This window comes from Malania oleifera, chromosome 7 (genome assembly GCF_029873635.1).
Source record: "Malania oleifera isolate guangnan ecotype guangnan chromosome 7, ASM2987363v1, whole genome shotgun sequence".
NCBI lineage: Eukaryota > Viridiplantae > Streptophyta > Magnoliopsida > Santalales > Ximeniaceae > Malania > Malania oleifera.
In genome coordinates this window covers 16017740-16044585 of record NC_080423.1, presented here as the reverse complement: position 1 = coordinate 16044585, position 26846 = coordinate 16017740, and the positions used below count along the sequence as shown (strand labels likewise).

At 34.8% G+C, this 26846-nt stretch overlaps 1 protein-coding gene and 2 non-coding genes across 3 annotated transcripts; all 3 read right to left on the bottom strand.

The window, feature by feature from the left end:
- Positions 1-97: 97 nt before the first annotated feature.
- On the bottom strand, positions 98-5274 carry LOC131159685 (uncharacterized). The gene is made up of 10 exons (XM_058114771.1): positions 5013-5274; positions 4540-4635; positions 4317-4391; positions 3056-3124; positions 2670-2746; positions 2376-2464; positions 1925-2054; positions 729-819; positions 562-627; positions 98-455 (listed from the first exon to the last, which is right to left on the bottom strand). The coding sequence occupies exons 1-10, from the start codon at positions 5172-5174 to the stop codon at positions 336-338; spliced, it is 975 nt and encodes a 324-aa protein (XP_057970754.1). The 5' UTR covers positions 5175-5274; the 3' UTR covers positions 98-335.
- An 8-nt stretch (positions 5275-5282) lies between these two features.
- TRNAL-AAG (transfer RNA leucine (anticodon AAG)) lies at positions 5283-5363 on the bottom strand. The gene has a single exon. It is a non-coding gene; the product is annotated as a tRNA-Leu (tRNA).
- Positions 5364-13479: 8116 nt separating this feature from the next.
- TRNAL-AAG (transfer RNA leucine (anticodon AAG)) lies at positions 13480-13560 on the bottom strand. The gene has a single exon. It is a non-coding gene; the product is annotated as a tRNA-Leu (tRNA).
- Between the last annotated feature and the right edge of the window lie 13286 nt (positions 13561-26846).

Sequence of the window (26846 nt, the reverse complement as noted above, 5' to 3'; positions counted from 1 at the left end):
TTTTGTTTCAACTGTTTGTTTGGCTTAAAGAAAATATTCAGTTAGTGAAGTTCCTATCCCTGCACATAAATCATGACTAATCTGCAAGAAACAGATGGGCCGAAAGGTTCTCAGAGCCATGACCTGTATCAACTTTAACTTCCGTGAGAAACTTGTAGACATGCAACTTTTCTGTTCATACAAGGTTACAAAAAATAAAGTACATGATTGAAATACTTGGGAGGACTGTGAAGTCAATCAATGTGAGAATGAGTCCATATACTGATTTGGATTTGAGATATATTTAGTGGCTCAGAACATCTTTAGCTTCAATACAGGTGGCTTTAAAAATCAGGCTATTCAGCCCTCTCTATCGCTTCAATACACTCCAATACAGTTGAGTTGGCTGACATCGCAGACATCAGGGCTTCATGAATTTCTTTGTTATTTTTTATAAGGGATCCAGCAAATAGAACCTGCATTGTTTTTTTCCTTTAGTTGTCAGCAATTTCTAATTATATATATATAGTATTCTCAAGATGGAAGAAGCCATGAAGCACAATGAACTGTAGAAGTACTTACAGCCCATCTAGTAAGATTTTGCTGTTGATCTTTGCTTAATTGTGGCTTGCTTCTGTTTATAAGTCTCTTTTGAGTATGATAAAAAGGGGATGATACCGTATCAGTGATCATAGAACAAATGGGGGATCTGGAGAAATTTTGAAATTGGGCTATCAGTGTACACCAACCTGAAGGGTGAAAAGATCAGCAGATTGACCGACCACCTTATCATATCGCAGACCTTCCGCTGCAAGACCAGCCATTGCTACAACAGCCAACCTGGCGAGGTCAAATGTCACCTACATTACATCATTTTAGGATTGTTTTCTCTTTACCAGCTAGTTTTTCTAATATTCTTGTCACTGATCTCTAAACACATGGTTACCATGAGAAAATACTTCGCCCCCTCTTCTACCCACATTTTCATGGGAAAGAAAGCATGAGGGCTCCACTTTCCATCTTTCATCTCATCTGATAAGCTCTTGATGTAGAACAAGCCAATATTACGTTCTAAGATTAGAGGTCATCTTGAAAGAGTCCTAGCATCACCCCCCCTTTCCCTCAATTGTCTGTTTTAGTTATTTTTTATCCCCGATGGAGATGTTTGAATTTTGTGATATTTTATGAGTGAATTCTTTTCCTAATCTACAACATAAATTTCATTTATTTTTCAAATTTTATGAGTTATCTAGAAGGGTGCTGATTATTTTAGTGTTTAGAGAATATAAAAAGCCATCTAAGGCAATTGATCGTCTTTAGCACTTCCAATGAGCCTGGAAGTGCCACATTTTTCTTCTTATTCCTATTGGTAGAAACCTATAATTCAATAATTCATCTAGGATAAGAATAATCACTCCTGTTAACACCCATTCTTTGCTCCTCGCTGTGTCAGTTCTATTATATAGAATTTAGTAACAAGGTTTGACTATGTCCAGCATATTAGGCAAAATGCATTCTAAGAATATCATACATTGTTGCACTTCAATCTAATAAGTTGAAACTTTTATGTGAAGTGGTAATTTTAACACGAGCCATATTGCCAAGAGGTCTTGAGTTCTAGGCTGCTTGTCCATATTTATTTTTGTCACTAAAAACTAACTTGTTTCCTGTAATTGGGGTTATTTATTATTTGTTTCTCACCATGTGCAATGAGGCGTGTGCCAGGGAGCATTAAGACTTGATATGCATTATTGGCCTAAGTGCCTAACAACCTAAAAAAATTTAATCTTTTAGGTAGCAGATGAAACAATCTTATCTATGCACAAGTGCATCAAATCACACTTTGATAAATATACATATATGCTCTTCAATATAATTTCCAGGCATCAAATTTCCCAAAATTTTAAACAAGCGGTACAAGGAACTGAAATTTTCGAATAGGTACCTATCTAGCTCCTTTGCATCAACCTTGCCACTGTATATCATTTTCTCCAACCTTTCGTCAATGAGATTGACATGCTCCTTTCCAATATCTAATGAATATCCCAGAATAGGGAGGCCAAGCAAATACGCAACTGCGGCTCGCAGAGTTTTGTTACATCAAATTACAATCAAATTGCAAACACGTGCGTCCATTAAATTATGTCTGAAAAACTAACAAAAAGGAAAATAAATCCCTAGAACCCTGAGCTGGCTCTTCTGTTCACTCAGAACAAACTCTAAACTAGCTGATATGGCAATGGAAATTTTAAGTGTATTGCAAGTTTTATGACAAGAAAGATGTTTATCACATTATTAAACTGCAACAATATATTAGTCAGAATATCAGAAATTGTTTACTCTTTGATCTCTTGTACATTATTTTCACTATACCTGTTTAACACAATGAGATTTACCTAAAAAATGTGCTGCTTCATGTCTAGCAATCCTCTCCTGATAATCTGGAAAAAATGATGAAAAGCCCCCAATGGCAGCTTGAAGAAGCCTGCATAGGCAGATGAAAGTATCAACTGCAATTTGATGAGTCACAAGTTCTCTGTTACTTTTTTATCTATGCTTCTCTGGCTGAAGACTTAATTCTCTAACTGGACTTGACAGAGGCACCTAAAGGTAATTCAACACTGAACGGATGAAATAACAACTGAAACACTGTTTGCCTGAGAATAATTTTCAAACACAAAAATGCTTACCCAGGGGAAATGCTACCCACAGCCAAAACGATTAAAGAGATGCTTCCAAGCAAGTATGGCACAAAGAAACCCCAATCCTACAATGGCAGATAGGATGATAAAAAAATGTCAGTATCAAAACGCCTCAAAACCCTTTTGTCCTTTTTGATTACAAGTAAAAATACCAGTCTTATGATTGAAAAAAAAAGAAAAAAAAAAAGAAAAAAATTTCAATGACTATGTACTAGAAAGATCTTAAATGCGCAGTGAGGTCAATCATGGATGACAATATATATCAAATGTGTTCTTTTACAATCTGTTTAACCAAAATAGATCCTCACGTTTCACTCCTAAACAGAAATCTTTATGAAATTATCAGACACATGGAGAGATGAATATTAATTTACCCCAGGAAGCTGGCCTGCAAGAACCCCCAAAAATCCAGTTGTCCCCACAACTGTAAAAAGAAAAGCTGCCTGCATCACTAAAAGATATCAAATTCATGAAAAGCAGTTTGAAACCAATTCTTTCAAATAAACATCTTGTAGAGTTAACTCAAATCCAAACACTTAAAAATAATTTTAATTTCATCTTGTAGAGTTAAAAGGTTTCAGCTGTTAAGAGAAATCACAATTGGATCTTACCATACCCCCCCGGAGAGAAGTCATTTAATTTCATCATGTAGAGTTAAAAGCTTTCAGCTGTTAAAAGAAATCATAATTGGATCTTTCTATAGAGAGAAGTCATATTGCACATCGGGGTACTTGCATTTAAAGAAAGTTTATATATCGTAATTATCCAATATGGTGTTGTAGCAGTTGTTTGCTTAAGCAGGAGCAGGCCAAACACCTGGCTGACTTACGATCGAAATCAATCCCCATTTTGGTGAATCACTCACTCCCCAGTTAGCACCAATGTTCAAGCAGGTTTTTTCAGCCGTAAATATCTGACCTAAAAGAATGCAGTCGGCCAATGTTTTCTGAAGCATGAGGGTATGCTCGGCCAACACGTTTCGAAGCAGACAAAGATAATAACTGGCTATGGGTGTATATTAGGATGATCATATTATAAATCTTATTTTTATTTACTGTCATCTTCATCTTTGAAGAGTTATTCTTGGCCTCAATTAGTACACTCAGTTAGATTCTTGTATGCATCATCCCTTCAGTAATCGTAATTTTAGTTAGCAGTGATAAGTGTTTTTCTCTTCCTTGCATTCTTCCATGCTTCTATACATACTTCTGCAAGTTTCTCTCTCTCTCTCTCTCTCTCCCCCCCCCCCCCCCCCTGGCGGGGTGTTTTTCTTCCTCTCCCAATCTCTCTAATATCTTACCCCTTAAATTTTTCTCATACCATTTCTCTAAATCTGTTCTTCCTCCTACCGTCCTATGTGTGCAACCTAGGTATTGGTCTATGATTCGCGTTCCTAACCTCCTTTTTTTTTTGGCAGGTTCTTCTCAAATATTTAAGGTGAAGCAAATACAAAAGCTACTCCAAAAGAGCTTTCAACTTCTGGGAGAAAAGCTTTCAAACTTTTAATGCCTCGTTGTCACTATGGATTAAACCAAACAGGGAAGCTTATGAAAAAGCTTAGACAAGTTCATGCTGTAAAGTGCAGTTTATGTGTAACAGAACCAGCCGGAAGAATATTAGTATATCAATACTTACATCATTTCTCACACTTGGAATTGCGAGGTTCTCAGCATTTTTAATTCCGAGAGTCGTCAATTCCCGAAGAGAAGTCTGGAGCATAGAATGTGAAAGAACCAAACTGGTTAATTTTTGACAGCATATAAACTTGAAACAATGAAAACTATTTAATTTAATGTATGTGTGTAATGTCAGCGTAGCAATACTTTCCCAGAATTTCACACTTGTGATGGAGACTGACCGTACGGCGAGACACATACGGTTGAGAACTCCATTTTTTGCTCCATCCAACTTCCCTCAGCTGATCAAGTGCCTCTTTAGCAGCTTCACTATCTTTCTGCGTAAAATGTATGCATTTATGAATGATCCAAAACAATAGAAAACAGCTACTCTAGTTCAGTTTAAAATTTCTCGCTGTTTTATATAGTTTCTGACGTTTTCTCGGCAACCAAACAGAGGCCAAATTATGTTAACCGAAAGACAAATTACAATTTCTGCATCGCTATCTTTCTGAGTCAAATTACGCATTCATCAATGTCCAATTCAACAAACAGTCACAGGGCACTGTAATCCAAACAAGAGTACATATGAAAGCGCGCGCGCGCGCGTGTGAATATATATATATTTCAGCGTTTTCCGACGTTTTCTCGGCAGCCAAACAGATGCTAAATTAGATGAAGCGAAAGATAAATAACGATTAAGATCATTTCAAACCTTTGCAATGGCGGATTCGAGGGTCTTCAGGTCGACGCCTGGAGCTGCAGGACCGGCTCTGATTGGCCATTTTTTAGGTTTTTGAGAGAATTTTTGATGGTAATGAATGGAAATGAAAACAGGTTGGGAGAGAAATGAGAATGAAGTTTGGAAGACGAACATTGCAACCCCTCTTTCTCCCTGAAACCGTTATTGCACAGAAAGCGGATAAGGTTTGGCGCGTTTCAATAAATAACTACGTTGTCGGGGAAAACAAAAACCCAGAGAAATTGTTGAGAGTGGGATTTGAACCCACGCCCTTTCGGACCAGAACCTTAATCTGGCGCCTTAGACCAACTCGGCCATCTCAACTTTTAACAGTTGGGAACACTTATTATATATATATATAGTGCATCTCCAAAGATAGGCTTGGCTGCAGGTGTGACTCCATGACTTCTGCAAATCTTAAACCCATTCAGCAATGTGACAATTTTGAGTTACTCACTTTTGTTAATCACTAGTAAGAACATGGTGTATGCTTTTATTTTGTGTTATTCAAAAAGTAGTAATGTTGAACTACATATAGTCCAAACTTTTTGAAAGCTTGCAAAAGGGTGTCTTCTTCTTCTTCTTCTTCTTCTTCTTCTTCAAAAATAAAAATAAAAATTCATGATTAGGTTATGCAATGCGATTCATTATTGTAATAAAACCCTCGTTTTTCTTGAACTATTGTGGGCTCCCTTCTTCTCTTGTGACCACAGCGTACTTGGGCCAGATTGCCACTAGTCGATTAAAGATTATAAATCTCCCATCCTCACACACCATCAAGAGAGAGAGAGAGAGAGAGAGGAGTGTATTAATACTATCCCTTGTGGTGAAGAGGAAAATAATGAGACAGTTGTTGGTTTTTCCCAAGAGTACCCAGAAATGGTGAATGGGGGATTAACCGATATTTCTGTTCGAGTTCCTAATCCTTGTCAAGAAGTGTCCCAGCAGATGGTTTGTACATTGAAAGCTGTTGGGTGTGGCAGGGGTGGTCTATCCTGTCAGGTCAGTAAAGGTGTGAATGAGGGATATATTAGTGGAAAGTCCAAGAAATCTGGAAAAAAAGGAGGTTAGACACAACCAATCAAGAAAGGAGGGCTAGTTCCCTCTCAAGCCAAATGAAGGTTGCCGTATGGAATATCAGGGGTCTAAATAGGCCCCTGAAACAAAAAGGGATCGAAGATCTCATTAGAATAAATAAAATCGATATGATGGGAATTTTGGAAACAAAGATGTCAAAAGAAAAACTGGAGATAATGATGGAAAAAAAATTTAGTAAATGGGAGCAAGTTAACAACTTTGAGAGTCATCATGTTGGGAGGATTGTTGTTTTGTGGAACCCCCTCCAGGTGGACTTGCAGGTTCACCATATGAGTGCTCAGGTTGTTCACTATCAGGTGAAGTGTAGGGTAACAACAAATGAGTTGTTAATTAGCTTCGTATATGGCCTTAACTCCCTTGTGGGAAGAAGAGTGTTGTGGGAAGATATCATACAGACAAGCTGCTCTGGTCCTGGAGCTTGGTTACTTTTAGGAGACTTCAATAGTGTGATGAGCAATGATGAAAAACGAAATGGAGTGCCTGTTTTAGAATATGAATTGAAGGATATGAGTGATTGCTTTAATGTTGCAGGGTTATCAGATGTTAACTCCTCGGGTTGCCACCTTACATGGACAAATGGCTCTGTATGGTGTAAGCTTGATAGAGTTATGATTAACCAAGAGTGGTTCCTTACAGACTGGATGGTGCATGCTAATTTCCAATTTCCAGGTTGTATTTCTGACCACTCTGTTGCTCTTGTTTCTTTGTTCTCTAAACAGGAGTTGGGTAGACCTCCTTTTAAATTTTTTAATATGTGGGCCACGCATCCTGACTTTCAGGACAAGGTTCGGGTGGGTTGGCTGAAGGAATTTGAGGGGAGTAGTTAGTTCTGCCTCACAAGAAAATTACAGTCTCTTAAGAAGCCTTTACGTACTCTTAATGCCTTGCACTTCTCCCATATCTTATCTCGTGCTCAGAAAGCTTGTGATGACCTCTTGGAGGCCCAAGAGAAGTTACATGAAGCCCCTGACTGTGAAGAATTGAAAAATGTGCTAAGAACCAAAAGAGACAAAGCAGAGAAATTGAGGGAGGCTAACAGATTGTTCCTTTCACAGATGGCTAAGAGCAAATATTTAAAGTCTAGTGATAAGGGTTCCTCCTTCTTTCATGCATTGCTGAAAAGAAACAAAAACAAGAATCACATCACGTCTATCATGAAACAAAATGGAGAAAGAACTAAATCCTATGATGAGGTGGCAAATGAGTTTGTTTCCTACTTTTATGAACTGCTGGGTACTGAAAATGAATGTAGAAGAATTGATATACAGGTAATCAAAAGAGGCCCCGTTCTCAGTGATGCTAGAAAAAATAATATAATCTTGGCCCCTTCTGATGAGGAAATTAAAAAGGCTTTGTTTGGGATTGGTGAGGATAAATCTCCTGGGCCTAATGGGTTCTCATCGGGGTTCTTCATAAAGGCTTGGAACATTGTTGGGCCTGATTTTGCTAATGTTGTCAGGGAATTTTTCCTGAATGGAAGACTTTTGAAGCAGTTAAACCACACTTGCATTGCCTTGATCCCTAACTCAACCATGCGAATTTTGTAAGTGATTTCAGACCAATCTCTTGCTGCAATGTCATCTATAAGGTTATTTCGAAACTTATTGCTACAAGATTAAAACCTGCTCTCGATGATCTGATATGCCCTGCACAAGCTGCATTCATCAATCAAAGATGTATGTTAGATAATATCTATCTTGTTCAAGAACTAGTTAGGGGTTATGCTAGGAAAAGGATTTCTCCACGATATATGATCAAAGTGAATTTGAAGAAAGCTTATGATTCAGTTTATTGGGGCTTCCTTAAAGAATTATTGGAGCTGTTGGAATTCCCAGAAATTATGATAATCTGGATTATGGAGTGTGTGTCAACTACTTCGTTCTCTATTGCTTTGAATGGAAGGTTTACGGGCTTCTTCCAAGGGCGGAAGGGCTTGAGACAAGGGGACCCCCTATCTCCCCTTCTGTTTGTTTTGTGCATTGAATACCTATCAAGGCTTCTCAGATCTATACAGAACAAGAATGACTTTAAATTTCACCCGAAGTGTGAAAGTTTGGGGATCACTCATTTGGCCTTCACAGATGATTTAATGTTGTTCTCTCGTGGTGATAATGCTTCTATCAAATATCTGTTGAAGTGCCTCAATGAATTTTCCTACTGCTCAAGGTTGATAGTCAATCTAAATAAATCTAATTTCTACCAAGAAGGAATGAAAGACTCGGATCTGGATGATGTGCTGAGGTTGTCTAGTATGAAATCAGGTGCTTTTCCTTTTAGATACTTGGGATTTCCTCTGCTGTCTACAAAGCTGAATTCAGTCCACTATAGACCCCTCATTGACAACATCTCCAATCTGCTCATGAGCTGGCCAGGCCACACGTTATCTTATGCTAGCAAGCTTGAGATTATTAATTCTGTTGTACAGGGCATGGAATGCTTTTGGCTTGCAATTTTCCTGATTCCTCTGAATATTTTGAAGCTTGTAGTTAAACTTTGCAGAGTTTTCCTGTGGGATGGAAAAAAAAGGTCTCTTGTGGCCTGGAAGGAGGTATGTTTGCCGAAAGTTGAAGGTGGTCTTGGTATACTTGACCTAAAAAATTGGAACAACACCCTCTTAACAAAGACTCTTTGGAATATTCACTCAAAGAAGGATAGCTTGTGGACAAAATGGGTGCACCACTACTAATTGAAGGAATCCGAGATCTGGGATGTCTCTCCAAACAAAGGAGATTCATGCCTTTTCAAGAAGATAATGGGGTTGAAAAACCAAATTGTGCTAAAAGCTGGTAGCATTGATCTAGCTATTGAATTGATGAACAAATGGGGAAATAATGCAAAAAAAATCTATGAGTTATGGAGGGAAAAAAACCATAGAGTTCCATGGGTGAAAGGGGTGTGGTTCAATGGGAGCTTACCTAAACATGCCTTTTGTCTTTGGCTTGGAGTTAAAGGAAAACTACCTACTTGTGATAGACTACCAGTGGAAGGAATTGAGCAGAGTTGTGTATTTTGTAAGGAAGAGTTGGAGATATAGGATCACTTGTTCTTCAAATGTAAATTTTTGGAAGAAGTGTGGAGGGCCTAAGGCGATCTATGTCTACCATTAAGGTTGCCACCAAATGGATCCATAAAAAAGTGAAAGGTAATGGTGTCCATGCGGCGGGAAAAAGAATTGCTCTTGCTACGACGGTGTACTTTATATGGCACTTTAGGAATAGATATAGATTTGAAAATCATGTAATCTCCCCTATAGAGTTGGTAATTGTGATAAAAAAATATGTCTATAGGGCTGTTTTCGATAAGTTTGATATGTTTCTTGTTTGATTTGCTTGGAGTGTTGTAATTGGATTGATTTTGTTAGCTACAACGGATTGGCCATGATTGGTCTCCGGGTATGCCCGGGTTATGATGTATATTGTTTGGCCTGAGAATGCCCCGTGTATTTGTAAGTATTCTTTTGATCAATATAATTTACCCCATTTTGATAATAAAAAAAAAATAGATAGAGAGAGAGAGAGAGAGAGAGAGAGAGAGAGAGAGAGAGAGGAGAGAGAGAGAGAGAGAGAGAGAGATTAATAGTGTGGGAATGATGAGGAAGAAGATGAATAAATGAATAATAATTCTTACCACAAATTATGACAAAATCAAACTACATGTTCCATGTTCATCATGAATAGTGACAACGGTTGTGACTAGGTATTGCTCTCGGTCATTCATTGCTAAATTATTATTACTTGTGTTTGATACTTTAGAAAGACAAGAAAAACATGAAAAAGAAAATTAACTCTACTTGTTTCATATCTTATTAAATTGAAGTTTTCGTTTGCAATTTTGAAAAATTTGATAGTGATGCACACCAAAACAATACCTTCGAAGTTTTGGTATCCTTAGATAATGTATTTATAAAACAAAAAATAAAAAAAAAATGATTTCCCTATGTACAACTCTCATGTACAACCCCACTATATCTCTATATCCTAACATAAGATATCTTAAATTATTAACTTAAAGCCCTTTTGATCTATAATTGGAGACTCAACTCAATTGTGTATTTGCAGTTTATTTATAGTGTTCAAGATCAAAGTAGATATTTTTCTAGTTTTCTCTTAATCCTTCAAGTTTGTAGCTTATTATGTTCCTACTCCAAGCGCATAATTATCATAGCATATCTTATATAATTGTATGTCCACCCAAGTTATTTGGTGATTGTGCACTAAATTTCTATGTACATGATTTGATAAATTATGCACACAAATAAAGGTAAAAAAATCAAATAATAGAAGGAAAAAATGAGAATAATACAACCAAAAGTTATTTGGTTCGACATTGAGCCTATATTTTGAAGTCCTTTGTGAGATATCTGCTATAGTATAAAAGAATACAATTTGATTTAAGGTACTGGTTTTGAATCCATAGCTATAAAATAAAAGGATCTTACATGAAAGTCCTTACATGTACATAAATTTTATAGATATAGTGCTCTAGGCTTAAAGCCTTTTAGGCCTCTTACCCTATACTTCTTCTACTTGAAATCTTTGAGCATCTATTCAAGATATACAAGTCACATCTCAATAATCTCTACCTTGGAGAATATTCACCCTTCAAGAGTATCTTAGACTTGTAACTATACCTAAAGTTTGTAATTCATTAATTTGTATCTTGCAACATAAAGCAAGTTTGAACAATTCATGATCTTCTCAAGGACAAGTCTCAAAATACTAGCTACATTCTCCTTGGTGCTCTAACTTAACAAGATACAACACTAGTAGTAATTAATTCAAATACCTAGTGATTCCTTATTATAATATGCTTCATTTTAGCATGATAAACAAGATTCTTTATTGATTTGCTTGATGACATACTGACTGCTACAATGCAAGTGAATGCAAGTGATGGTATAACTAAAATTGAAATTGAAACTAAAAATCGTTTTTTTGAAATTGAGAAATTGAAACTGAACACCAAAATTGAAAATCATGCCTAAATGTTAAATAGTTCAATTTCAGTTTGATTTTAGGTTATTTGGTAAGTTTTTTATACCCCTCGTAAAAAGAACCAAAAAACCTTACTACTTAGTCAACTAGAAGGGATTGCTAGAGGTAGAAGCAAGTTGGCAAAGAGATATGACTCGGTGGCAGTCTAACTAAAAAAGAAAAGAGAATTATTTTGATAGTTTCCCAATAAAGGTGTTGTGTGTTTGGGGTGGTTTGTTAGCCCTCTGATCACTCCACATTTCCAAGGCATGTGATTACATTAATTCATATGCCAAGTTAGCATCAAGGGATGACATGTTATGGGCTATCTTGTGGGATTTAAATGGTATACATACTATAATATTGCTAAAGGGAAGCACATATGGTTGGGATGCTTGAATAAATGCTCCACATTGTCAAAGATGGACATGGTTGGGATCATAAGTCTTTGAAAGCATTGCTACATTTATTGGTTTTGGCTCGGTTATGTCCCCGAGTGGTTAAATAAGCCCAGCGTATGTCAAATGCTTTAATGCACGTGGCATATGCTCACATGTTGCAAGAGTTATGATTGAGGGGGACTATTGCACAACACTAAAGTTTAAGCATTGTGTAGTGTCAATGATATAGGTAGTTGGTTAATACACAAGTAAGGCGGTTACTTGACAATTTCTTGTAATTTGATGACTTGCATGCCTTTGTTTAAATACAATTTTGTGGCTTTCTCACATATGCCAACATTCTAGCCATGCAAATGCAGAGTTGGTTGGTGCCTTGTTGGCCATGTTGGTTGCATCTAGCACAACCTATATAGTTGAGGTTGTCATCAACAGTTAATTCTTGATAGATGAGGGTGTGAGCTAGTTTAAATTAACCTATCGCATGCTTTAAACACCAAAGAATTGGTATGCAAGTTTTCTTGCAAGTTATTAGGTGTATTTACTTTCTTTAGTAAAATATTAAATTAGGAGATGTTGCTCCTATAAATTGCTTGATTTGTGTGCATACCATACTAACTCTATACCTATAGGAAAACACTAGCAAATCTGACTATTAGCTTCGTCGAATCAAGTAGCAGATAAAAAATTTGTGGGAAATTTAGACCTCTTGACAATGAAAATGATGGAGTTGGTAAATGGTTTTAGTAGATGACTACAAAGATGACATGAGGAAGGTAATCATCCATGTACGGCGGCAGTAGTTGAGTTATTTCGATAATGGAATGAGATCATCATTGTAGGAGGTAGGGGTGGATTTATGTTCATGTGAGTGCGGGATGTAGTCCCCACTCAACTTGCAAAAAGCCACTAAATAATATACATGCAATATGCTTGGACTAGTAGAGTTTTTAGGACTTGGCCCCGCTCATCATTAGCTTTAAGTTCAATAAATAAGTTTTGGAGTGCCTTAACTTTCTTTTTTATTTGGGGTTGATTCAAATAAACAAAATTAGATTCTTAAATTTCTATTAATATCTTCTAAAAATCTCATATAATTAGTTTAAGACTTTGAGTTATTTTATTATGAATCCTAATTTCAAATGTGCTCTAAAGTGTTATCTTTCCCCATATTAAACCTTAAATTGTTGGACAAATGATTGCTTATTTACTTATACAGAGACAGTTTTATAATAAAATTACAAATAAGTTTATTGTGAAGCGATTGCAAAACATGAAAACCCAGTAATCACAATTGTAAGGTGCGTTATTATTATATATATTTTTAGAATGAACGTAGTAAGGAGTTGACATCTTTTTTTTAATTAGTAATACAATGTCATGTCTAAATTAATAATGTATCAGTTAGTGATTCTGACTGATTAATTGTAAAATTTTTTAAAAACCTAGTAATCACAATTGTAAGGCTTAGATTTATGTTCGGGTGTGGGCTATAGCTCCCACTCAACTTGGAAAAAAAAAAAAAAAAAAAACACTAAATGTAGAGTTTTAGGACTTGCATCCACTCATCATTAGCTTTTAGCTCAAATAAATAAGATTTGTGGTGCTAATTCAATTTTTAGCTTTCTCTTTTTTATTTAGGGTTCATTCAATTAGACAAGATTAGATTCTTAGATTTCCATTAATATATTCTAAAAATTTCATATAATTAATTTAAGACTTTGAATTATTTTATTAAGATTTTTTCATTTTAAACCCTAAATTGTTGGATAAATGAATATATAGAGAGAGATTTCTAATAAACATATAAAGGTAATTGTAAGACATATATATATACTCTATCTTGTTTATTCATCTCTACCCTCATTTTCTTTAGTAACTATCTTTAACTTCTAAGTAGCTTATAATTAATTTTGACCCACATGACTGCACTACTTAGTGCCAGAACAAAAGTCACAAAAGTCTTGTTTTTGTTGAGAGTGGGATTTGAACCCACGCCCTTTCGGACCAGAACCTTAATCTGGCGCCTTAGACCAACTCGGCCATCTCAACTACTGCGACTTGCTGACATTCAAATTATATTTATACCACATAGAATCACGTTTGCTGCGGCTCCAAAGCCCAAACCGTAAGTCTGGCCCAGCTCAATCGCAGTTTCTGTCTCCCAAATTTTAAAGACAATGGTGAGTGATGCGGACTCCCTAAATTATATAACACCATAAAATTTTAAGTTTAAATTTCCTTAAGTTATGTGTCTAGAAGTTAGATTTTATGTTTCACCTGCCTTTATTTGAATTAAATTCAGTATGATTTATATTTTATTCTACTTCAATTTTTAATTTAAATTTTAAGTTTTCAAAAATAGGGTTAGTAAGTACTTTTACCCTTTTCCAAGTTCTAAATTACAACTAATATTTATAGTTTATTATTATTATTATTATGGTTACATTTAATCTATGTTTGGAGAAGTTTTAAATTTGAATTTGTATTGGATTTGGATGAAATGTAATATAAAATTATATTAAAATTTGTTCAAATACATTCAAATCTAAATCAAATATTCGAAATTTATACTATTAAATGTTGTATTATTGTTTCCTAATAATTGAATGACCTGTGTGTACGGATTAATTAATAATTTTTAAAAAAGTCACGGAGCAAAAATTTTGGGCTTATTTGTGTAAAATAATTTTTATTTTTAGTTTTTCAAAGAATAATAAAGATACCAAATGCACAAAAAAAGGAATACTAGAAAATTCCCAAAAATTCTAAAATTAAAAATATTTAAGTTCATAAGTTCTCATAAAATTTTAAATTTTTAAAAATAAATATTTGTGAAAAAATTATTCTAACATTTTTTTAAAAGGCAAAAGTTAAAAAAAAAAAAACTTCATAAAAATTCTTGGAAGCATTTTAGACTCTCATTGGTGCATTCTATGACCATTTTTATGTTTATTTGACATATTTTCTCTATTTTTTTTTTTTTTTGCATCTGCATGTGTGCGCGCGCATGTCTCCTCCATGATGGGAATCTCAATAGGGGTATTTATAGTCATTTAAACTAATGGGTGGATTATCTAGTAAAATCCTCTCTTTGGATGTAGCGCCCTGAACCCACCAAGTGGGGTTTAGAGTGTTATGAGACCAATATGGTGTCTATGATACCATTCACGTAGCAAAACTAATTAAGCAATCTCAAACAAAATACCTGAGTTCGATATACAAACCCATAAAAGAGTATAACAAATCCTCCATATTACATAACAAGGAAAATTTTAACATAAAACTGTTTATAAACCTGCTCTTTTAAACACTCACAACTAAACCCTGCCCGAGAGCTTTATAAGCTCGATCACCTGAAAGACCTAAAAAGAATAATAAATCGACGAGGTGAGACACCTCTCAGTAAGGAAAAAAAAGTTATAACAGTGTGGCAGAGAGTTTAATACATACCAAAAATAATTATCTAATAATCAATAACATAGAAGCTGAGAAATCACATCACCAATAACAACACTATCATTTGTTATTATACACACAATTATAGTTATTTTCACTGATAATTCCCGAGAATAGGGAAGACTACCCACTCATATAAGTAACTTCCCTATGCTCTAATACTAATACCAGGACACTCACTTTACTTAGTTAGCCCTCGGGTTATGTATTTAGGCAAAGTCTCTGAGAATAGGGAAGCTTACCCTCTCATACAAGTAGATTCTCTCTGCTCTAGTACCAACAGAAAATTACTAGGACACTCGCCTTTTTCAGCAAGCCCTGGGGTGGAGAATTCTACTTTACCATAAATACTTATGTAATTATAGTCACACGCATCCACTGCCATCATTTCATAGAGATCCATGTATACACGCATATACACACTTACTTCATACAGACCCACAAAGGGTCCACAACCACACAAGTGATACAGTCCACACAGAACCCACATCCACACAGATTCATACACACAATCTTCATTCACACCCACACAGGGTCCATATCCACGTAGGAAATATAGTCCACATAGGACTCTTATTCATACAAAACACATGGTCACACAAGACTATTCCACACATGACTAACACCTTCATAAAATACACGGTCCACACAGGACTGATCACACAAGACTAACACCTTCACAAAATACACCATAGCCCACACAAGCACTACAACCACACAGGTTACAAATACACACACACACAACCTCATTCATAGTAAATCGGTAAAACAAACTTCTCATTCTACTGCCAATGTTTTACCCCCTTAATATAAATGCCCATATAATGACCTCCTCATACCACTGCCAAAGTTATATGACAATTTATATCAGGTACGATATAACGACCTCCTTATACCACCACCAATGCTATATCGCAATTTACATAAACCAGAGAACATTACACATCCATTGCATAACCAATCACCCAGGCACATCAACACTTTTACCGCATTATTCACAATCAAACAATATTCATAGTTGAGCAGTATTCACAACCAATAGAATTTATAACCCAATCAGTAGTCATACGCAAACAACAATCGTAATCAAGCAGTACTTGCAATCATTTAATTATGAAAGTTATTTTCATACCACAGAATTTTCCCTAAATGCAATATACATCATTAAAATCATTTTTGTTCCAACAGTCTACCCATTTAGATAATTATACCTATATATATATATATATATATATATATATATATATATATATATAATTTTATACTCAAATTTAACAGGTTAAAATTAATTAAAAAGCTACTATAACGTTTTCCCCTTACTTGCTCCTCGAAATTCCGCTTTAAATTGAACAGGATACAAGACTCTGTATTCCAAAAATCCTAACTTACTCAAATCTCAAAACAATACTCATTTAATTCTTCCAAAATTCCATATACTTCAATTTAATAATAAAACTTTAAAATATTTCCCTTATCCCGATTTTGGGATGGTGCCCCAAAATCCCAAATCAACGATTTGCTCCAGTAGCTTTGCAGAGAAAGATCCCACGAACCCCGTGGTGGTTTTGGATGGTCAAAATAAGCCTTAATGGAGCATAAATCGAAGAAAATAAAGGGAAGAACCGTAGGTTTTCAGAGAGGAAGAAATGGAAATTTTGATTTCCTTTGAGAAATGCTCGCAGGACTATCTTTATAGCCACCTCTGCATAGAAAACCGTCGTCGGTTTCCCCAGGCCTCCAGAAAATCATTTCAAGTTTTCTCTTTAACTGGGCCAAATTTACCATTTACTAGTTACCGTCCCGTAGTAAATTTCGAAAATTGTCGCCAGTTTTCTCTCCTCTTCAAAAAACTGTTGCTAGTTTTCTCCTGAACCGGCCAAAAATCCATTTTCCCCCTCAATTTTTCTTTTTATTTTCCTTTATTTATTTCTTTTATATTTATTTTATTTTAATTTCCAGATTCGGGTGTTTACATTGGATGCATGTCTCATTCCATAATTTGAGTTGCATGGTTATATGTTATCTTCTTTGCAAAATACCTATAATAAATCTCAAGACAAGCTTGGAGAAGGGGCGTGCAGCTGTATGTGTCTCTTTGAGTCTCCAAAGGCGAGATGAAACTTGTATCTTTGAATAGAATTCCACGTGACACGAGTGGATTTAGTATCGTGTACCCTTGAATAAAATTTTAATAAAATCAATCATGAGATGGAATTTTGAGGAGGGCTAATTTAATTTTTTCAAATTTTCAGAGGTGAAATCAATCTTGTACCCTTGAATAAAATTTTATATTGGACATTGGTGTATTCTATATCTAATGGCTAGTAATTCAATAAAAATAAATACAAACTACAATTAATCTTGAGATGGAGCTAAGAGATGGGGCAAGGGCATGTGTCTCCTTGAATTTTTTGAGGTGTGATGAACGACATTCCAAATGGTCGTGTGTGGATTCAATATATAAAGACACGTAATAATAAAAAATGGGAGCTGATTGCTTGTCATGTGTAATTCAATTTGAAACTATTTGAAGTTAGTTGGTAGCGTTCATGGGATCATGACTGTCAATTCTTTTATAGTAGCTTAGTGGCGGCTCAACAAATTATATTTATCCATATTATTTGAGTCATCTCTATGCACTTCCTGAAATCTGGCAATGGTTACCTACCTATGACAATTGTCTAGGAACATGCTAAATAAAGGCAAATCGCTGACCTCCACATCACCATAAGAACCACAATGACAGGTCACATAGGCAACACATATAAAGAGTGTTGCTTCGACATATGACAATCACTCATGCGAGGCAATCCATTTGTCGCCAAAGCATCCAAACAATCATCAAGTAATTACCAATCCAAGCGACAGAGGTCCTCTAATCATCAAGTGAAGATTGCCTAGTTATCAACGATATATAGGACAAACAATTATTGAGCGTGAAAGTTAGCTATAATAATTGAACCATTAATATTTAGAAAAAATTTCAATTTATAATTAAACCTATAAATGATTTGAATTTATGACTTGTATGTAACGCCCCCAAAATATGCTCTGATATAATAACAATAATAAACATATATTTATAAAGTTTAAAACATAACATTTGTACCATCACATAGTCAGCGGAAGCTCAAATAAACCTTTCCAAATACTATACATACCAGAGTACTATCTCCCAACCATAACAATACATTTTCCCGAAAACAAATTATATCCCAAAAGTTACCAAAACATTCATATACGCCAATCCATATTAGCACTTACCCTATCTGTAATATCTACACCTTGACCCTGAGATCCTAAACTTGCTTTCTTAGTGATCCTGAAAAATAAAATTATTTATTGGGGTGAGACACCTCTTAGTAAGACAGAATAAATTATTACCAGTGTGTGGCAAATGAGTTTTAGTATGAGCATTATACATCCATCAATTAACTTAAAATGAGAAACTGTACTCACACCCATATAATATCATAACACATATTTCTTTTCAGATCCTAATTTGGTTTAAAAGCCCTATTCATTAAATATATACAAATTACATGATCTGTATATATCAAGCACTCACTGAAATTGAGGCGTTTTGTACCGCTATCCCCCAATTCAGCATTCATATCCTGCACTCGCTGAGATTGAGGCGTTTTGTACCGCCGTCCTCGAATTCAGCAACTTATATCATACATTCGCCGAGATTGAGGCGTTTCGTTCCGTCGTCCCCCAATAAGATATTCATATCACACATTTATTGAGATTGAGGCGTTTTGTTCCGCCGTCTCCCAATCAACTATTTTCCATAATTACTTTAACAAACATCAGTATGTTTCGGTGAGTGTTTACGTCGTGTAGTTTTATTTGTAAATTTTGGTTGTCCCAAGTGTAGTTTGTGTGTTGTTATCATAAAAAAATATATATATTTTTTTATGTTTTATGATTATATGTTTTATATTTTATAATTTTTGTGTTATTATTATGAATATATGATTTATGTTTTATGATTATATGTTTTATATTTAATAATTTGTGTGCATGACTTTTGGCGTTATTTGTAGGGAGGTGTATAGTGCGTAAGGTAAGGGTTACCATGTGTTTTCGTAGGTGGTAGATGTATAGTGCCTAATCATTCACATGATCATATCAAACTATCAAATTCACAACTCAGTATAAATTTACATTTCTATATGTAATCATGTCTCGGTATAATATCTCAACTTGGTATATCTTCATAACTCAGTGCAAAATCACATTCTTGTATAAAATCACACTTTCACTACCTAACATCACAAAATATATTCCAACCAATTTATTTTTGCAGTTATAACCAATTATTCTCATGCCACACAATTTCAATGCTTAATTCATAATCTTATAAACTATCCGGGAAAAATATATTTTACTGAAAATAAGGGTATGATCATCTACACAATTTTACTTAAACCCATAATATACATTTTTCAGGAAAAATGAGTTGATCACCCTGCTCACTTAATTTTTCCCAAATACATATATAATAATCAATTTCCATATGCCTAAATCATTCAGAAAATCATATACTACATTACCGTACTCATATTCTCAGTTTAATTGGTTAAAATTTTAAAATAAGCTGACATAATTTATTCCCCTTACTTTATCTTAGGAATAGTGCTTACGATGCCCAAATCACGAAATCTCCACGATTAAAACGTTGGTAACTGAAATTTGAATCCAGAGATATTTTCCATTCTTCAATTGGCGCAGATTTCGCCGAGAAAATTGAGGAGAGAGAGAGAGAAAGAGAGAATCTGAGTAGAGAAAGAGACGATGAGAGAGAGTGGCGAGAAGGGGGGTGTGTTCTGTTGTCAGGAAAGGATGTCTTAGGAAGCTCCTGAGACATTCCTTTACATATATATATATATAAAAAATATTATTATTATATTATATTATATGATATTATATTCATATATATAATTATTTAATTAATATTAATTAATTAATTATATATATATATATATATATATAATTTGAATCACTACATTGTAACCATAACTATGTTCTGTGGACAATTTGGAGTAAATTTTAACTGAAAAGTTTATCTTAAAAATGGTATAAACATGCGATTAGTTTCAATTGTAATGGACCCTATTCAACTCAATTCATGCCATATGACAAACAACCGGCCATCATTTTGACCTCTAGGCCACTTTATACATCCATCTATTTCTATGGCTTATTATTTCTACTTCCTTGATTCTATCCCTTTCTTTCTCCTCCTCCTCCTCTTTGTCTCTTCTAATATAGTTTTGATCACCTTTCTCATTTTTTTTTCTTTTTATGATTTCTACAATTTCTACAACTCTCTCATTATCGCTATCATATACACCTTTGACAGATTAACATAACAAGTCTATTAACAACCAATCCACTATCTCTCCATCTCAATTACATTACCACTTAAAAGATATTTGACTTTTTATCAAACATATACAAATCTCACCTCATTAATCATTATTTTTCCTCTCAATATTAAAGAAAAACTCAAACACGAAGAACAATGATATTTTTATTCAAATTATTGAACCGTGAACACTAAGCACTTTAGAGAGGACACAAGCTAGCATGGGTATTTATAAATCCCATGATTTGAGAAAAAAAATTGAAATATTGCCATATATGATCCTGAGATAAATGATTTTGGATACTTGACGCTTGTTAGTTTTCATTGTGATAATTTGCCACCAATCTTCGTCATTTAAATCTGTAGCAGACGAATGTGATCGTCGACGATTTGATGAAACCGTCAATCATTTTATTTTAGAATTACTTTTCAAAATATGCCGCGCTATGATAATAAATATCACCATTGAAGCGAGGCAACTTAGAGATTCACCTCTCTGAAAAAATAAAGTGTGCAGTGTGGGCAACCAAACAAGGATTCGTAGATTTTGTCTTGTAGCCAGGTAGCTAGCTTTATGGTTTCGAGATGAAGAGGAAAGAGAGGCGTTGGGTACTTTGAGGAGATAAAAGATGGAAGAGGCCATACATATGCACTGTATGTATGTGCAGTAGAGGCATGGATTTTTGTGCACGGATGATATCATATGGTCAGTGTTAAAGCAGAGGGAGGGCCGGCAGGTGCTTGCCGGTGGTTTGCGTTTATGTACGATGCACTGCGTGGCTGGGGTGTACTCACCACTCGCTCCCATTAATAGAGCTTGGAATTGAATAGAGCTAGGAGGATGGGTGGTCAATGCCCGCCCCTGACACACTTGACCGCTGGTCTCGCCTCCCTCCCACACATCTATCTATTCACGGGCATGCGTGCCCTGCACCACCCTGTCTGTATTATTCACCGCCTGGGCCACCGTCCAAACATCTTTCTAAGTTACTATTCGTATGTTCTGAATTGCTAATTTAATATACATTTTTATGCCCCAAACAATTCATTAAGAGAAAGTTTCACGATGTAAAATCTAGGTTTCACTGATGGAAGGTTTAAATTAAATGCCTAATCACGTTATGTTTTGTACAATTTGAATGATTAATTTTAAGTGATTTTATTTAAATTAAATCGATACTTTCTGTATCGTTTGTTCCTGATTACTTGGTAATTAATTATTCTACTAATTACTGTTGGTTGGTTAAGAAGAAGGTTTATGTTGGGCTATTATGGATAAGACTAGAGCTTGGTTATTAGCGTGTGGTCGTGGAGGTGAACACTCCAGTAGAATGACTAGTTTGAATGGGACCCATTAATTTGGAAAGGAAATTGGAGGACCTTTTTTATTACAAAAGTTCTAGTGCTCCTGTTCTTGGTGAGTTGACCAAACCCAGTGGCTGAACTAAGGATGATTGGACACCGTTGAATAGACAAATATGTGGTTGTATGGGTGGATCACAATGTCCATAACCATGCGACCGATTAAATTGATGCACATTTACTCTGGAAAAAAACAAGCTAAACTTTATGCTAGTAAAATAGAAGGAGGAATAAATTGTATATGATAAACGGGCTGATGATCGAATTTGAAATACACGGATGATACTTCCATTACTGATCATTCAATGAAACGCAACGAGTTATAAATCAGTTAACTACATCTGTGAACATTTCTTTTGATGACGAAGTACGTGCTTTGCGACTTATTGGTTATTTACCAAATAATTAGGAAACTTTTAGGGCTTCCATCGCAAACTCAGTCCTTGAAGGAGTTGTGTCCAATAGGTAAGATACAAGGAGATTGAAAAACCGTGGGCTCTTCAATCTTCATCTTCTTAGTTAGAATCTCTTATCACAAAAAATAGAGGAGAAAAAAAAAGCAAAGGTCCTAGAAAGACATTGAATGTTTTGTTTGTGGTAAAAAAAGGTCACATGAAGAAATATTCTCGAAAGTGGAAGAAAAAGCAAAGAAAAGAAAAAGAAAAAGGGACAAGAAAGATGAAGACAAAGAAGTAGTTGCTGCTACTTTTGGTGGTTTTCTATTGTCTGTGATAATGATGAAAATAATCTCACTTGGCAGGAGGCTAGTTGGATAATAAATAGTGATGCCTCCATATATTCAGGTAACCTCCAAAAAGGATTTCTTTTCATTATATGCACAGGCGATTTTAGGGTGATGAAGATGAAAATGATGGCTTATCTATAGTTGTAGGTATTGGAGATGTACATTTGCAAACTAACAATGGTAAATTTGATCTTTGTACATATTCAAGACATCATACTAAATTTTGACGTGGATAAATTTTCAATTGGTATTGTCTAGACCCTACTCCAAAGCGAGAGTGAGATTTGAGAAATTTGATAATTTGACTATATTTAAGGGTATAATTATTTATTAGGTATTTAAGGGTCTAGGAAGTATTAAAATAATATTTTATTTAGGATTTATTTAATGGAATTAGGATTTTTGATTCAGGGTCCGGGTGAGCGCCGCACGTATTTTTTGAGGTCCTTGTTGGCGTAGTTCAAGAAATCAGGTAAGGGAAAAAATATATATTAAATAAAAATTTTTATGAATTCAATGGAAAAATAAATTGTGTTATATGTACGTGTATATGTTTCGATATGGGTAAAATGCCAACTGTTTAAATTGTATTTTTTTCGAATTTAGGGTTGTTTATTATATATGTATATGCGAAAATGAACGGATGAAAGTGGAAAAATATTTTCAGTGTAATTATGTAAGGAATGAAAGGTATTTTCAGTATATAAACGTTAAATGTTGGTTGGCTTATTTTACATGCAATGTAATGTATGAATTTTACTGCTAAACTATGTGGCATGAGATTCTGTGCAAATATATGTTAAATGTATGAGATGCAGGTTAAGTAAGTAAAGCAATAAAAATAAAATGTGATATGAACAATGTTGCCTGTGTATGTTAAATGCAACCATGTAAATGTAAAACAGCTGAAAGACAGCCATGTTAGCAGATCTAGTTCATTTCTATGTAGACTAACTAATAACAGCTAAAAGGAGTTGTGTTAGATTCTAGCGCATTTCTATGTGAACTAACTGATGATGGCTAAAGAGCAGTTGTAGTACAAAGGAATGAAATGAAAACTTTATGCAATGAAATGACAATGGAATGAAATGAAATGTGAAACGTGAATGATACAAATGGGAAAGAGTCACTTAAAGTAAAATGCAATGCAATGTTAAGCTATGAATATGAACAAATGTGTATGATTGAATAATAATGGAAAAAAAAAATGATGTATTATGATATTAGAAGTATGTATGTACGTAGAACATGTTACGATTAGGCGAGGCGTACCTTTTGCTTGAGGGCTTGCTGAGTAAGGCGAGTGCACTAGTAGCTACAGATGTGGCAGTAGCAACATAACGTACTAGGGTAGAGGGAACCTACTTGTATGGGCGGGTAGATTTCCCTATCCTTAGGGCCTTTGCCGATAAAATTTTGTATGAACTGTGTGAGTACGAGATCAATTTATCACTTGAGAGCTTACTGAGTAAGGTGAGTGCCCTAGTATGCTTTAATTGCGACCTTTGGGTTGCCTAAATATTAGAGCAGAGAGGTGCTACTTGTATAGGCGGGTAATCACCCCTATCATCGGATAATCGCGTGGGTTAAACATTTGCATTTGTTTGATTAGGTTCAGGGAATGATTTCATAAATTATGTTAAAGATTTGCAAATGTTAAATATTATGTTGATTATAAACTCATGTTGGCCACACACTGTTTTAATATATTATTTCTTCCTTTATTGAAATGTGTCTCACCCGAATATGAATTTATCTTTTTTAGGATTTCCTCGAGATCGAGCTTTAAGAGCTCAAGATTTTTATAGCATTATTTGGGAATAGAAAAAGAAAAGGGTATATTTCTATGTTAATTTTGGGATGTATAAAATTTATGTTTTATGTCTTTATGTTTTAAGTCAGTTATGAAAGGAATGTTTGTGAACATACTGAAATGTTTTGGAGATGTATGTATTTATGGAAATGCAGGTGATGGTTGGTTTTTATGAATTTATAGATAGAAAATAGAAAACTTTGGTATTATGGTATATGTTATATGGAGATTATGATTTATGTTTTCCGCTGCGTATGTTATAGATTATGATCTATCAGGATATTATCAGGTATAACGCACCGGACTCGGGTTTAAGGGTTCGGGGCGTTACAGTTTTGACTACAGGAAAAAAGGTGTTGTACAGTTGATGTAGGCAAAGCTATTTAAGGGCATAATTCATGCAATGGAGAATGATTCAATTTTGGAGTTGTGATATAAAATACTTTGGCACATAATTCAATAAGGACATGAATTTCTACTTAGGAAAAAGCTTCTTCCAAAATCGATAATTATGTCTCCAAAGTCTTGTGAAGATTGTTTAGTTTGGGAGCAATATAGAGTATCCTTTAAAAGTGCTCTTCCATCTAGAAAATTGAATATTTTACATTTGGTGCATTCACATATGTGTGGTTCTATGAAAAACTAGAACACTTAATGGTGACTTATACTTTGTTACTTTTATCAATAATCATGCCAAGAAAGTGTGGTTATACACCTTACAACCAAAGACTACGTGTAGGATATGTTTAACAATTTTAGAAATTCCAAGCTGCTGTTAAAAGAGATATGAGCAGAAAATTGAAGTTTGTCTAATTCAATAATGGGGGTGAATATTTAGGCCCATTTGATGAGTACGATATAGCTTGGGTGTTTGATATTAAAAAGTTCTCCAAGAACTCCTCAATTGAATGGTTTCGCATAAAGGATGAATAAGACTCAAGTTGGAGATGATCCACATGATGATCAAGCTGATCTTGGTGATGTCAATCCATATATAGTCAATTGATGAGGTAATTGAGCTATATGAGTAGCCAATTACAGAACATAGAGTGTCACCAATTTCATTTGATACATATTAAAGAGATCATCGAGGGACTTCCAACCCTCAAGTAGGTATTCCCCACATGAATCTATATTGGCCACTAATGGGAGATCAAGAACCAAAGTTTTATTAGGAAGCCCCAAAAAACTAGCACAAAGAACAATGGTTAAAGGATATGTAGGAAAAGTTGAAATCTCTACATGAAATCATATAAGAATCAAGTTAGAGATGATCCACATGATGATCAAGATGATCTAGGTGATGTCAATCCACATATAGTCAACTGATGAGGTAATTAAGCTATATGAGTAGCCAATTACAGAACATAGAGTGTTACTAATTTCATTTGATACATATTAAAGAGATCATCGAAGGACTTCCAACCCTCAAGTATGTATTCCCCACATGAATCTATATTGGCCACTAATGGGAGATCAAGAACCAAAGTTTTATCAGGAAGCCCCAAAAAACAAGCACAAAGAATAGTGGTTAAAGGCTATGTAGGAAAAATTGAAATTTCTACATGAAATCATATAAGAATCAAGTTAGAGATGATCCACATGATGATCAAGCTGATCTAGGTGATGTCGATCCACGTATAGTCAACTGATGAGGTAATTGAGCTAGATGAGTAGCCAATTATTGTACATAGAGTGTCACTAATTTCATTTGATACATATTAAAGAGATCATCGAGGGACTTCCAACCCTCAAGTAGTTATTCCCCACATGAATCTATATTGGCCACTAATGGGAGATCAAGAACCAATGTTTTATCAGGAAGCCCCAAAAAACTAGCACAAAGAACAGTGGTTAAAGGCTATGTAGGAAAAGTTGAAATCTCTACATGAAATCGTATAAGACTCAAGTTAGAGATGATCCACATGATGATCAAGCTGATCTAGGTGATGTTGATCCACATATAGTCAACTGATGAGGTAATTGAGCTATATAAGTAGCCAATTACAGAACATAGAGTGTCACCAATTTCATTTGATACATATTAAAGAGATCAGCAAGGTACTGCCAACCCTCAAGTAGGTATTCCCCACATGAATCTATAATGGCCACTAATGGGAGATCAAGAACCAAAGTTTTATTATGAAGCCCCAGAAAACTAGCACAAAGAATAGTGGTTAATGGCTATGTAGGAAAAGTTGAAATCTCTACATGAAATCATACGTTTGACTTAGTAAAGTTGCCCTTCCACTTGATATTGACAATTTGATGACGATTTCTTGTTTGATAGAGTTGAAATTTGATAGTTTGAGTGGGAGTAATTGTCCCATTAATTTGGAAAGGAAAAATGGAGAACATTCTTTATCACAAAAATTCTCATGCTCCTATTCTTGGCGAGTTGGCCAAATCTAGTGACAAAACTAAGGACAATTGGAAATTGTTGAATAGACAAATATGTGGTTATATTCGACAATTAATGGGTTGATGATAATGTCCATAACCATGTGACCAATGAAATTGATGCACATTTACTTTGGATAAAACCAGCTGAACATTATGTTAGAAAAATAGGAGATATAAATTGT